We start from the raw sequence: 14,870 nt of genomic DNA on the forward strand, positions 1-14,870 counted from the left end.
GTAATTCTTGCGTTAAATGCTTTGCCACGCCAACCAACCCGGCGCGATCATCAATAACAAAACCTTCCACTCTGCAGCAGAACTCAGCGTACTACCTATCGATGCGATAGCACCGAGAGTGCCGATTTAGCAGAATGGGCATAATGACCCTTGGACAGCTACGACGACGACGACGGCGAGGACGACAATCGCGAGCAGTGTAACATTTTATAAGTAAAATAAATCATTATTGTTTTAACTCGTAAACGTAGTAGGTCGTCCTCACGTCAATCCGAACATTAATTGTTGCAAGCTTATAACTGGCGCAGTCGGTTTAAGAACTGTGTTTGATTTCGTTCACGTGTGTTTGTTCCTGTCAGCAGTGCTTCTCCGAGGGAATATCGGAATCGCCAAGGACGCCATCGACGGTTTATCGAAGAATTGAGGACAAACCCGTAGAGACGACACCAAACACAATCACTACCTCCAACTCAGACGAGAGAACATCGTCTTTTTCTGTATTCATCCCTCTACGCGTTGAAACCGCAACAAACGCATCGACACAAGAGATGGGACTCATTAGGCGCTGCGTGGAAGTGGATTGCCGGATCGCCCGATGCACAAGATCTACAGATCATTAACTCTACAATGAATGATATCATCGATCAGATTACCCAGCAATACAGAGTTAACGAAAACATCAACAACCGGATTTCGAAACTGACGCAAGCAATCAATCAAATAGCCAGCGCTCTAAACCCCCAGAATGGATTGGACGTTATGCAAGCAATTACCACAATGTTGAACATGGACGTCATTAATGAACTCCTCGACAATATCCAGGAAGCAATCACCCTCAGCAGAATTTCCGTTATTAACAACAAAATTTTATCAACACGAGAAATAAACGCGATCAAAACCGCTCTTCAAGACCAAGGAGTGAAGATAAATTTTCCGGACGAAGCCCTACAGTTTGTTACTCCAAAAATTGCCGTGAAAGAAGGAGACTTGTTGTACATACTCCATGTTCCAGAATTGGAAAACGCAACATCTACAATTGTGAGGATATACCCGCTGATCGTAAATAATCAAATGATAAAATCGTACCCAAGCCACATTATACGGCGTGGGCCAAAACTTTTCGAAACAGATAAGCCCGAAGACTTCGTACAGAGATCATTCCACACTAAAGAATTCGAAGATAAATGTATTAGACCACTAATACTGGGAAAACAATCACATTGTACCTCAGTTCACAAAAATGAAACTACCCAACAGCTAATAAACGAAAACACCTTATTAATTTCAAACGCTAAAAATCACACACTAGAATCCAATTGTGGACCCGATAATAGAACCATCACTGGCAATTTCATCATCAAGTTCGCGAACTGTACGGTTAAATTCAATAACCATAAATTTCATAATTCGGAAACCATGGTGGATACAGAAATCCTGCATGGAGCATTCCACAATATTTTGATCAATTGGACCATTCAAAACCAACCTAATATAAAGGAAATCCACGACACAGCCATCAACAATAGAAGGAAGTTAGACCACGTTTATTTGCAACAAAGTAGCCTTCGCTTCAATCTATGGATAACGTTTGGAGGAATATCTCTTTCGACAGCGATTTGCTTCATTATAATAATCCTCATTCTGAGAAACATCAATCCTTGCCTAATGTTCAATTTTAGGAAAAAGCAGCAACCAAATGTCGACCCGGGACGGCTCGAACTTGAGGAGGGGGTAGTTACGAACGCGATTGAGAAGCTAAAAGCCCAACAACAACAAATCGCAGCAACCCTGGCTGCGATGGAAGTTTAACAACAACAATAACAACAACAACAACGTGCTACGATTATTCGCACTCCGCGAGTTGTATCGAGAGCAAGTACAGTTGAAGCCACCTGTAATTCTTGCGTTAAATGCTTTGCCACGCCAACCAACCCGGCGCGATCATCAATAACAAAACCTTCCACTCTGCAGCAGAACTCAGCGTACTACCTATCGATGCGATAGCACCGAGAGTGCCGATTTAGCAGAATGGGCATAATGACCCTTGGACAGCTACGACGACGACGACGGCGAGGACGACAATCGCGAGCAGTGTAACATTTTATAAGTAAAATAAATCATTATTGTTTTAACTCGTAAACGTAGTAGGTCGTCCTCACGTCAATCCGAACATTAATTGTTGCAAGCTTATAACTTATATATATATATATATATATATATATATATATATATATATATATATATATATATATATATATATATATATATATATATATATATATATATATATATATATATATATATATATATATATATAAATATATATATATATATATATATATATATATATATATATATATATATTTATATGTAAATGAAAATGAAAACTATCTCGCTTTGAAACATTATAGAGTGCGTCTACTAAAATCAGTGTGCACTTTGTAAAAATGAAATCTTGCAAAAATGGTTGTTACTTTGCCAAACTTCGTTGTAGAATGAAAAATATGTGATAAGTTGATCGAATCTGCAATTTTTTTGTTTCACGTAGTTGACGGGGACTACTGACTCTCAAAAGGGATGATTTCTCAATCCTTAAAGCTTCAAGAAACTTAGACTTGATCGACTGAACTGGAAACTTTTTTGTCCAGTTTTTTTTTGTCAAATAAATTTATTTTCTGTAAAATAATGTAATGTAAAATACAATATGTTAATATTAGTTTAACACAATACTGCCCATAATTCAGAAATTGGCTAATATGCCATTTTCACCAAAATCGGGAAAACAGTTTCTCAAGACGGTTAACACCCTAAACAAGGTCCCTACGGAAGCCGATTGTCAAAAACTGCATTTGGGAAGGCAGCAGAGGTGAAATAATTTTGGCTAATATCCAAAATAATTCAGAAGTTGGCTAATATCCAATATGTTTCTACCTGTGGCATGTTCACGAACCAGTGTATTATTACTGTACTTTGTTTCATCTAACTTTCGAAAGTGTGTTGTAGCCTGGTGGTTACTGGCGACAGGTAAGCGATCGTAAGGCCCTTGCATCAAATTTGACTATTTATGAACAACATATTTGATGCAACAAGAATTTATTTGCGGTGCTGCGAAACCCAATGATCAAAACGCGTGACTGTTTCCTTCTGTCATAAATCTTTACATTCTCAAAAATGCTATTTAGCTCTTTGGTTAGAAGTAATATTGAAGAGAAAATTCAGATTTCATTTTATATTTGATGTGAAAAAATAGAAAAGTGGATTGTGAGATTATCATGAATAATAATATTTTTTAGTTATATGTATTGTTATATTATTGCACGAAACAATTGTCTCGTCGTCCTTTTCGCCCTCACTGGTGCTTTCGTGTTGTTCTACTGAATTACAAACAATTTGCATCACCAACGAGCACGATATAATTCACATCGTACGGATACTAGCCAAATTGCACACCGGTTTGTCGACTGTCCTTACGTTTATAATTGAAAAAACGGCTACTGCGTTAAAAATACGTGGCGGATGGAATTTTCCTGCAGATTTCTCTGTTTCAACTCAAGGGCAAAGTTCCAGCATATATGAAGGGTGATATACTCAATAAAATGTTGTCATCGACAGTCAAAATATGTTGTACCGACGAAAAACTTCAAAATGCGTTTTTCTCGATTTGATGCCTATGACGTATTAGCCAATTTTTGAATTATGGGCAGAATAGCACTTGTAGAAAACTGCAATTGTCAACAGGCCCAGGGCATGCTAAGTTTAAATGATGTTTAAAATTGGCTACAGGTAATATCATGCCAGTATGAGCTTGATGTTTTTTTTTAATTGTCGGCGTTTTATAAAGTTTCTTAACTTTTCGACTGTCGTGGTTCATCGTTACAGGCCGGACTCGATTATCAGGAACATGAAAAAAAAATCATTCTGGATTATCGATTTTTCCGGATAATCGAATCATAGAAAATATATTCAAATTTGTGTTTAACGGATATAAAATAAATATTTCTTTTTTTTTATTCTACTTCACTTGGAATGCCCGATGCACTGGCGTTTAAATCGCTTTTCACGCGGGTAATACCCGACACGTGGAACAAACATGGTGAGTCCGGAATCATCATTAATTCCAAAACTTTTCTAAATACTTCAAAAGTGGGTAAACAACGAATTTTGGAATTAACGCGTATTTTACTCGAATTTCCCAAAAAAGTCGTTATTTTACGAGATATGTTTCTAAGGGTTTTTTCATATTCATTCGTATATGAAATAGCACTTCTTTTTAATTTTTTCGAAAGAATTAAGCAGATATGGTTAAAATTTTTTACGAAATAACATTTTTCTACGCGAATTTCAGAATTTACTCGCGGATTTTGAAATTAACGCGTTTTTTGGAAACTCTCGCGACTCTAGGATACTAAAGTTTTTAAATGCGGTCTTCTTAAAAAACGTTTAAATCGTCACTGCACCGAAGCGCACCGAGCAGCGACACATTTTTTGTTAATTAATCATTTTTAGTGTTCCATAGCGCGATCGTACCTCCGTGCGATCGCTGAGTTAGCATCAGGCAATTCCATAGACAGGTATATAATATATATATATATATATATATATATATATATATATATATATATATATATATATATATATATATATATATATATATATATATATATACATATATATATATATATATATATATATATATATATATATATATATATATATATATATATATATATATATATATATATATATATATATATATATATATATATATATATATATATATATATATATATATATATATATATATATATATATATATGTGTGTGTGTGTAAATCGGTTAAGAAGAAAAATAGTAATAGAAAAATAGTAATCATGGGTCACTTTTGGCCTTTAAGATCATTTTGTTTATAAAACCATCAAAATCCATCACAAAAGATATTTTATTGTTGTAAAAGCTTGATAATAAGTTATTTTATTGGGTCGTGATCCATTTTCATGCAAAAGTAATAAAAATAGCCAAAATATGGACTGACCCACCATTGTGCACCGCAAAACGTAACATCACTACAATTATGGGTTACTTCACTTATTGCACCGAGCAGAACAAATGTTTTTAGTAACATTTTCAACATTAAATCATTTCAATCGTATGAATAGGGTTACAATTGAGTTATAAAAAACACCACTGCCAATAAAAATTGCTCAGTTTCGTGATCGTAGTGTCGTCTTCGGCAAAGTTGTAGATAATATTATTTTTCCGAAGAAAATACCCTGAAAAAAAAATTTTTCTTTCAAAAAATTGTTAGCAGAAAAACAGAAACTAATTAGACTGCTCTATTGGTGATTCGAACAATTTTTAAAGCTAAAACGTTTTCTTTGATTGGCATAGTGTCTTCTGCACAGTTGCAGATAACAATTTGGTCCTTCCAAATATAATAATTAAAAAAAAAATCCAAAACATTTTAATTTGTTTATTATTTCTCCACGATTGAACCAATTTCAGTGTTTAGGTATTTTATTGTATTTTTTTTTAAAAAAAATCGGTATTAAAAAAAATAGTTTTTTAAATATTTTTTTTTTTGTTTTTCTCTTCCTTTTTTTTTTAAACAAAAAATATTATAGTTATATTTTCGGAAAGACAATATTTGCCAAAGACATTATACCTATCAAAAAACCTTTTAAGCGGCTCTAAAAATATTTGTAATTACCAATACCTTTCCAAAATAGCATTTTTAAATAGCTCCCCAAAAATGAGACGTGCTTCAGGAAGTTAAACCAATAGCACAAAATTACATCTTTTTCCCATAGAAACAACTATGCAAATTTTCAGCTAAATTAAAAAGGGTCGAATCAATTGGGGACCCGTTCTTGTGGAATTGCTCTTTACAAAAAAATACAGTCACCTATCAGGGAAAGTTAAGTATGCGTTCATCATTTTTACAATAATAAATTAATCTATACTAAAAGGGGTTACTCTCATGTTAAGGAGAAAAAATCGAAATATATTTTTTATTTCTCTTATTTAAAAGGATACGGAATTTCAAAAAATTGCAATTAAAAATATTTGATGTTTTAGACTAGATTATTTTTTCTTTAAAAACCAGAATGGTCTGAGCAGTAAAATAAGCAAAGCCTGGGTGCTACATTCCGAATCGGAACTCGACCTTCTGTTTATTATACACAGACTTCGCAGCCAACTGTTCGTGTACGGGACAATTGCGGGGCTAGCGCTACGATCCTACTGACACTAACAGTCTCACCCGAGTCGAGACTCGAACCTACGACGACTGGTTTGTTAGGCCAGCATCGTACCTCGAGACCATCTGGGAGGTGTCTGGAGCAGTAAAACCGATTTAAAGGATGTCTGAGCAGTAGAACCGATTTAAAGTTAATGATGCAAAATCCTTCGTTCAGGTATAGCGTACAGGATTTTTCGTGTTTCTGACAAGTAGTTCTTTCTGTATCATGCTCATTGCGAGGAATGTCGAAAAAATTATATTTTGGTACATGAACTCCAGTGAGTCCAGTTATTAATATTTTCTTTTGAAAAAGAAAAGTAAGATCTCATTATTTAAAAGAAAACTCATTAACTTTTCAACTCTAAAGAAAGAAAAAATACTTTTGGTCGCGAGCACACAAGTATATATAAACTCTTAAGAACTTTAAATTCAAATCCTTATTTAGGGGTTTCTATTGAAAACAACAAAAAGTGCATCAGTTCTAGAACATAGCCGAGGCGCAAAGCAGATGAATAAATGCAGGGTTTTTAAACCTGATTCGAACCAGTTTCAGTTTTTTTCATGATACACTTTGATTGATCTCAGTGTTTCTAGATTTCAGTGGATTTACTTCTGATGACAGAGAAAGAATGATCCTGGTTCGAATCACGCTGAAGTTGGTTCACTGATCAAATCGAGCAAACAATTTTTTACTCTTGTAAAAATGCAATATTCTATCAATGACTCAACAAAATACTGCACAGCATACTAATTGAATAATAAGTTTGATAAAAATAAAATCTTTATCGAAAATATTTAGGCTATTTGACTGAAATATAAAAAATGCGTACCACGAGCATCGGTAGTTCGAAGTGGGGAGCTGCATAGCCGCAAGGCTACAAAGTCCGCTTTGTTAAGCGGATGCTTTATATTAATTACGAGCAGGATCTGTATGTGGCCGCAGCCAACAGGAAGCTGAGACCTATAACTGGCGTGCTTCAAGCTTCCCAATGCCGAACTTAAGTGAAACGAACCAGCACAAGGGCACCCGAAAAAAAAATAACATAAAAAAAACTTAAAAGTTGCTATAATTGTACATAGTTTATGTTTTTCATTGTGAATACATCAATTTTACATTAAATATCATTGTTCAGAACAATAAAAACACTGTGTTTGTCATTTTCATTCATTGTTATGCATCTTAACAGCAATTTTTTAGGCATTTTTCATAAATTTAGAAGTCACTGACAATGTCTTCCATAGTAAAATTTTTGTCGATGGTAGACAAAAGACGTTGAGACTACTGCAGCTGCTGGGACTATTGCGACTGTTGCTGGAACTGGTACCGACGATGAATTGTTGCCTCTAAGCAGCTCCGTGGAAACTCTTGGAACAACATTACAGCATGGTTCAACAATCAACTGGAAAGTTCAGAAAGCTCCAAAGGGATTGGTAGATTTGCCTCTGCGGGAATGCCAAGGTAAAAATTTAATGTTCCCGTTATGAGAACAGTTGCTTATGTTTTTACTTTATTTTACTTCTTAGATACGAACGATTCAGCGATTGCGACATCGATCGGGCAAACAAGCCAACACAATTGAAAAGCTGCGTACATACACATGTCTTGTGGTTAACAGGAAATGATTCCAATAAATAAACAAAAAGAATAAATCTTAATTTAATTCAATTTAATCTGTTTACGGTATTTTAGATGTGAAAATGATCAAAATAAACAAAAAGAGTAAAAACTCAATTTATTGTGAACTTTTGTTTAATGATTACAATACCCTTTCCGACAAGTTTAGCGTAGTAGTAAAGTTTATTTATTTTGCTCGTTTGGTTCAGCGTTTACCGGTTCGTTTGGTTGTTCTTGCTTCTGACTCTGCGCCACTCTATCTATCCACTCTTGTCATACCTGTCCACTTCTGGGTTGTATATATAAAGTTATAGGCTAATTAAGCGCTATTTCCACTGCTTCCGGGCAGTGTCCAAGCCGTGGTGCAAATGCAATAAAAAAACGAAAATATTTCACTGCCACATAGGGTAATCGTTCCATTATTCATCTCAGCACCTAGGTGCACCTATATTAATCTTATTTCTCTCATTTGTTCAATTTCCCGTCAAATTTCTGCAAATTTTGAAAGTAAATCTATTTGCTTCTCTATTTTGTCAAGTGGTTGAAAGTTTTACGTTGAAAATATGGTAAAATTTGACGATAAATTGATCAGAAAGGCGTGATGAGATTAATATAAGAGCGATTACCCTAGTAAAAACTTCGCAAGTTGCTGCCGTGCACTCTCCGGGAAGCAAAAAATATCGTCGGCAACGATATTTTTCATTCGCACGGCGACAACATAACACTGTCCCGGACATTACACGGCGGTTTGGTGTGAACAAGATCGAAATAGCGCTGTATTAAAAATTAGAGGCACGTCATCACTTCGGCTGTCGCACCTGGAAATGCGAATGACCTACACAAGTCTAATTATTCATGAACTCAAACACCTGCGACGTTGTAATATTGATACACACTTTTTATTAAATATAATAATTGATTCGATATTACTTACTAGTTGAACCCTTCCGGCGATGCTCGGGATAGATTTGAAATTAACCGTTATGTGCTCGACAAAAAAAACCCTTAAATGCCCGACGGGTACCCGGGTATCCATAAATTGAAACTCTTGTAACTTTCACAATTTTCATCTGATTTCAATAGTTTTAGTACTCAAAGATTCAGCAACTCTACCATCTCCATTGGAATCAGTGTCAGCGGTGCTCCGAAAAGAAATTCTCATTCTCGGAAATCCGTTTTTTTTCGGTAATATGTTTTGAAACTGAGGATTTTTATGGAATAATTACAATTGATGCCTCACGTTCCGGATATACCCATCTTGGCTGGCATTCGGCCATTTTTTAATCTTTTACAGAAACCGGAGGTCGCCATTTTGATACTCTAAATGGCCGCTGAGGTCGTTTTCAGGTCTCCGGACATCATTTCGATTCCGAAAGTACTCATATAGGGTGGTATTTAGTCAATTATGGCTGTTTTCCAGAAACCGGAAGTCACCATCTCGGTTTTCTAAATTGCGTCTGGAGTTGATTTCCGGTCTATAGGCACCATCCCGATTTCGGAATTATCTATATTCGATCGTATTCGGTCAATTTGTTTCTCTTCCAGATAGCGGAAGTGGTCATTTTGGAATGCAAAATGTCGTCGGGGTTCGTTTGACAGTCTCTAGATATAATACCGGTTTTGAAAATATTCATAATGGATAGTATGTGACATTGTGTTATCCAATTGTTTTTTTATGTCCACTAGAAGCCCCGGTGGAATCTGTTCCGTAAGGGCCATTTCGAAGGAATATCACTATAACACCATAAAAATGGCCTATGGAAGTAGTTTTATAAGATTCTGCTCGAAAATTCATGAAATTCTTCAGTTTTGCAACATATCTCCGAAAACCCAGATTTTCGGCAATGAGAAAATTCTTTCGAGGCACCACTGAATCTGATTTCAATGCAGAGAAGTAACTGAATCTTTTGATGCTAAAAGTGTCGAAATCGGAAGATAATTGTCAATGTTACAAGAATTACAATCTTTGGGTACGCGGGTACCCCGTTAGGCATATTGTTATTACATAAAAATTAATGTTATCAAAAGTTCCCTTTCAATGAGCTTTGATTGCAGTGAACTATGAAATTCCGTTTTATGAAACTTTAAAGGGTACCCGGGTACTCCGTCAAGCACATAACGGTTATACGAATCATTTTTTTTTATATTTCTCTGCCGCACTTCACTTCAGAAATATTACGTTTCACCTCTGATACTCCAATCGTCATTTTAAATACAAAATCTGTTGGGCTGTTGTGAATAATTTCTGGCCTCTGGGCATCATCCTGTTTCTGAAAACACTAAGATTGGATGGTATTTGACTACCTTGGGCTGTTCGCCAAAAACCGGAAATTACCATCACAAAATTAAATATGGCAGGTGGAGTTGATATAAGATGACCATTTAGGGTTGTTTTTTTTTTATTTTTAAGTTTAGGTCTAACAATCTGCAAGATCAATCACGATTGTTACAATGTTTGTAGTTACGTATTTGATGAAAATAGCTTCGTGTCTGAGATTGGCGTACACATATATTTGTCATATATTATACCGTTCCAGCAGAAAGTTAAAAAAAAAGTTTCGCGTGCGACATTAGATTTTTTTAGCTTATGCACAATGCGCATAATGTCGCATCTAGTGCACCGTTTAGCGTAAAAAACCGCATAAGTTCGAAACGCGGAAAAATAAGATCGGTGCTTAGAATATGGATATTCAAAAACATCACTTCGCGTGCACATTTGAATCAACGATTTAATGTGATTAAAATTTATCAATTTTGGGGCTACTAACTTTTATGATTTTACATGTCTTCGTAATTTTTTGAATAATATCTCATTTTTATTTATCAGATTGAGTTATTTGCAATATATTTCCATATTTTCTTCATTTGTCATATATCCTTAAATTTCATTGCTAAGCATTACCGAACATTTTAATGTAAGAAATCACTTTATGTCATTGCTTTGAAATTTGAGATAGAGGCGAATCACGCAATAAATATCATCATTATGAATGTTTTATGTGGTGAATAATATCTCAATTTTTAGTTATCAGGTACCTGTTGTTTCTCCTCAAATGTCTCTTCTAAACATCATCAAACATTTTTTTTGAAAAAAAAAAACATATCATCGCTTTTAATTTTGATTTAGATGAAGTTTGAGCATTAAAAGTCATTATTCACAAAACTGCTTGAAATATGCGTGAAACATATTTCTCCTCAAATATTTTTCCGAACATTTTAATGTAGAAAAAAAAGAAGCACGATTTAAAGAAAAAATGGAGCATAAAAAGATATGATTTTGCATTATAAACTCAGTTTCTAGTAAAAAAAAAACCATAACTTTCCCACACATGTCTATCCGAAATAATAACAAACATTTTATTATAGAAAAAAAAACACAAATCATCGCTTCAGACTTTGATTTAGAGGTAAATCAAGCATGAAAAGTCACGGTTTTTCATGTTTTTCGAAGTCTTGTGAATTATATCTTTAGTAATCAAATACCTATAATTTCTCCTCGAATGCCTCGTCTGAATATCAACCACATGCCATCGCTTTGAATTTCGAATTATATGGTGAACGTTGAAGGTTGAACGAAAAAAAGTCAGGTTTTATTCATGTTTGTGATATGTGAATGATATCACAATTTTTATCATTTAGATGAAGAAAAAAAATCACAATTTTTATTATCACAAAACCGTAACTGTTTCACAAATATATTGCCTCGACCTCTACCAATATTTCCTTGCGATAAAACATACATGCCACAGCTTACTTTCTTGATAAGGACGATTTAAAATCATGGTGCTTATTGTGTACCTTAGAAACGGCGGGAATAGTATCAATAAGCTCGGCGTTACGAAATTTCATTTTTATATAGTAGATAAAAATAATTAATCATGCACCATCCTATAAATGAAGTGCTCTAATCCAATACTGCGCTATCAAAATAATCGAAACAAAGCAACCTGCACATCGTCGTTGTTGCGTCGCACCCCAGTAGGTATAATTCGCGCAGCCCCGCCGCCACGTTTTACATTATGTGAATGATATCACAGTTTTCATTCTTAAGAAACCCTACATGTTTCACAAATATATTCTTCAAACTCTACGAATATTTTCTTGTAACAAAACGTACATGTAACAGCTTACTTTTTTTGATTTGAAACAAATTAAAATGATGGTGCTTATTGTGCACCTCAGTAACGGCGGGAATAATATCAATAAAATCTGCGTTACGTAAATCCATTTTTATATAGTGGATAAAAATAATTAATCATGCACCATCCTATAAATGAAGCGCTCTAATCCAATATTGCGCTATCAAAATAATCAAAACAAAGTAACCTGTATAATCAAAACAAACAAAGCTACATCGCCGTTGCTGCATCGCACATAACGAGGTTTGAATCGCATAGCCCCGTCACCACGTTTTACGTTATGTGAATAATAAAACAATTTTTATTATTAAGAAACCCTAAATGTTTTACAAATATATTGTTTCGAACTCTACGAATATTTTCTTGCAATAGAACGTACACGTCACAGCTTACTTTTATGACTTAGAACGATTTAAAATAATTACCATTACCATTACCATTGCAAATGGCGGGAATGATATCAATAAGATCTGCATCACGTAATTCCATTTTAATATAGTAGATTAATCATGAAGCATCGTATGAATGAAGCCCTCTAATTCAATACTGCGCTATCAAAATAATCAAAGCAAAGCAATCTGTACACCGCCGCTGCTGTGTCGCATACCACTAGGTATAAATTGCACAGCCCCGCCACCACGTTTTACATTATGCGACTGATATCACAATTTTTATAATTTAGAAGCCCTAAATGTTTCACAAATATATTGTTTTGAACTCAACGAATATTTTCTTGCAATAAAACGTACATGTCACCGCTTACTTTCTTGATTTTAAACGATTTAAAATGATGGTGCTTATTGTGCACCTCGGCAACGGCGGAAATAACATCAATAAAATCTGCGTTACGTAAATCCATTTTTATATAGTGGATTAAAATAATTAATCATGCACCATCCTAAAATGAATGAAGCGCTCTAATCCAACACTGCGCTATCAAAATAATCAAAATAAAGCAACCTGCACATCGCCGTTGTTGCATCGCACACAATGAGATTTGAATCGCACAGCCCCGCCACCACGATTTACGTTATGTGAATGATATCACAATTTTTATTATTAAGAAACCCTAAATGTTTCACAAATATATTGTTCCGAACTCTACAAATATTTTATTGCAATAAAACGCACATGTCACCGCTTACTTTCTTGATTTAAAATGATGGTGCTTATTGTGTACCTCAGTAACGGCGGGAATAATATCAATAAAATCTGCGTTACGTAAATCCATTTTTATATAGTGGATAAAAATAATTAATCATGCACCATCCTAAAATAAATGAAGCGCTCTAATCCAAAACCGCGCTATCAAAATAATCAAAACAAAGCAACCTGCACACCGCCGTTGCTGCGTCGCATACAATGAAGATTGAATCGCACACCCCGCCATCGTGATCTCTTTGCGGCAGGAGAAGTTTGGTTGTGTTTGTTTTGACCAAGTCCGCATGCCAGCCGCACCGGACTTGCTTCAAAACAAACACAACTAAACTTCCCTCTTGCCCGCGACGCACGAAGACGAATGAACCCCTAGGAGCGAATGAACCCTGGTCCGACATTTTTGTTGCATTTGAGCACGACATCGGACCGATGTTGAGCGAAATGTCGACCCGTTGTTGGACCGATCTATCGGAGAATCGGACGCGAATTGGTCCGACATCGGCCCGACATATCTTACTGGGATGTTTGCTTGTAAATAACGTTGTATTCACTCATGATTCTTTCGAAAACGTATTTTAAATTTTGTTTTGTTTGTCGCTCAATCATTTCTTCAACACCTGAAAAAAACTTTTTTGATAAGTATTACATGTCAGAATATTAACTTAAGTTAACTGAGAAACTGTTCCACCATTACTTACCGAGATGACGAATTTCGACGCAATCAGTGCCGTTGAAAAACTGAGCGTTTACTCCGAAGACCGAACGTCCACCTCGCGTAGCTGCATCAATTTTGAAATGTATCATTTTTTTCGTCATTCGTGATGTTATCAGATTCTGCATCACTGCCGCTGCTCTTTTTACTGTACTAGTTAATGTCGATCGTGAAATATTCAAACCAGCGGCTTTCCAAAGTGGTTCAAGCAATGATTTAGATCCGCTCCATTCCGGAAAAGATAATGGTAAGCTGTGCTGTGTTACCATCTGCAGAGTACCCAGCAGAACTGATTTACGGTCGTATTCCACCATTAACTTAGATAGTTTAGGTTTCTTAATCACATGTTTGACAGCTGATTCCTCCACACTACTAGGTTCGAATCCGATTTCTTTTGCTACTTGAATATGGTGCGTCAAAAAATGTCGCTTAAAATTGGCGGGGACTAAGGTTTTTTGTTCGTATGTACACTTTCTTTCTGCATCCAAATCAGCCAGGCAGCGGAACACAACCGTAGCTCCGCTTTCATCGCACACCTCCTGAATCACTCCGGCTCTTACCAATTTATCCTTGAGACTTATTTTTCCGCTCATTTTTACCACTAGAATTACGATTTATTATTCGCGACGAAGGCTTCAGTTCGAATATACATGAACGAATGAAAACACGACCCGTATGATAAAAAACACTGATGTGAATGGAATTCAATTGCGAAATGAAACACGAACAAATATGAATGATGAACCGAACGCGAACCGAACTTGAATGGGATAGTTCATTTGGATTCGTCGATTATTTCGAAATGTTCATGCAGTTGGGGTGGGCCTGTAAATAACACTTCACTCGCTATACAACGCACTTCATTGAACTGGTCGATTATTGTTGTTTACGACTAGCTGATGAACACTGAAATCGATGAATTTCTGCAACATTGGGTGTAACAAACACTAGCTGACCCGGCAAACTTCGTCCCGCCTATTTTAGTGTTCAAATTAATAATTTTAACTTT

General features: G+C 35.4%; 1 protein-coding gene and 1 long non-coding RNA gene across 2 annotated transcripts; both read left to right on the forward strand.

The window, feature by feature from the left end:
- Positions 1–530: 530 nt before the first annotated feature.
- On the forward strand, positions 531–2,071 carry LOC129732027 (uncharacterized). The gene is made up of 2 exons (XM_055692480.1): positions 531–1,876; positions 1,972–2,071. The coding sequence occupies exon 1, from the start codon at positions 628–630 to the stop codon at positions 1,807–1,809; it is 1,182 nt and encodes a 393-aa protein (XP_055548455.1). The 5' UTR covers positions 531–627; the 3' UTR covers positions 1,810–1,876; positions 1,972–2,071.
- A 5,320-nt stretch (positions 2,072–7,391) lies between these two features.
- On the forward strand, positions 7,392–7,969 carry LOC129732028 (uncharacterized). The gene is made up of 2 exons (XR_008729145.1): positions 7,392–7,696; positions 7,762–7,969. It is a non-coding gene; the product is annotated as an uncharacterized LOC129732028 (long non-coding RNA).
- The last annotated feature ends 6,901 nt before the right edge of the window (positions 7,970–14,870 follow it).

This window comes from Wyeomyia smithii, chromosome 3, assembly GCF_029784165.1.
Source record: "Wyeomyia smithii strain HCP4-BCI-WySm-NY-G18 chromosome 3, ASM2978416v1, whole genome shotgun sequence".
Taxonomy (NCBI): domain Eukaryota; kingdom Metazoa; phylum Arthropoda; class Insecta; order Diptera; family Culicidae; genus Wyeomyia; species Wyeomyia smithii.

Coding starts and splice junctions, on each gene's coding strand:
- LOC129732027 (XM_055692480.1), top strand. CDS start 628: ATGAATGATATCATCGATCAGATTACCCAGCAATACAGAGTTAACGAA.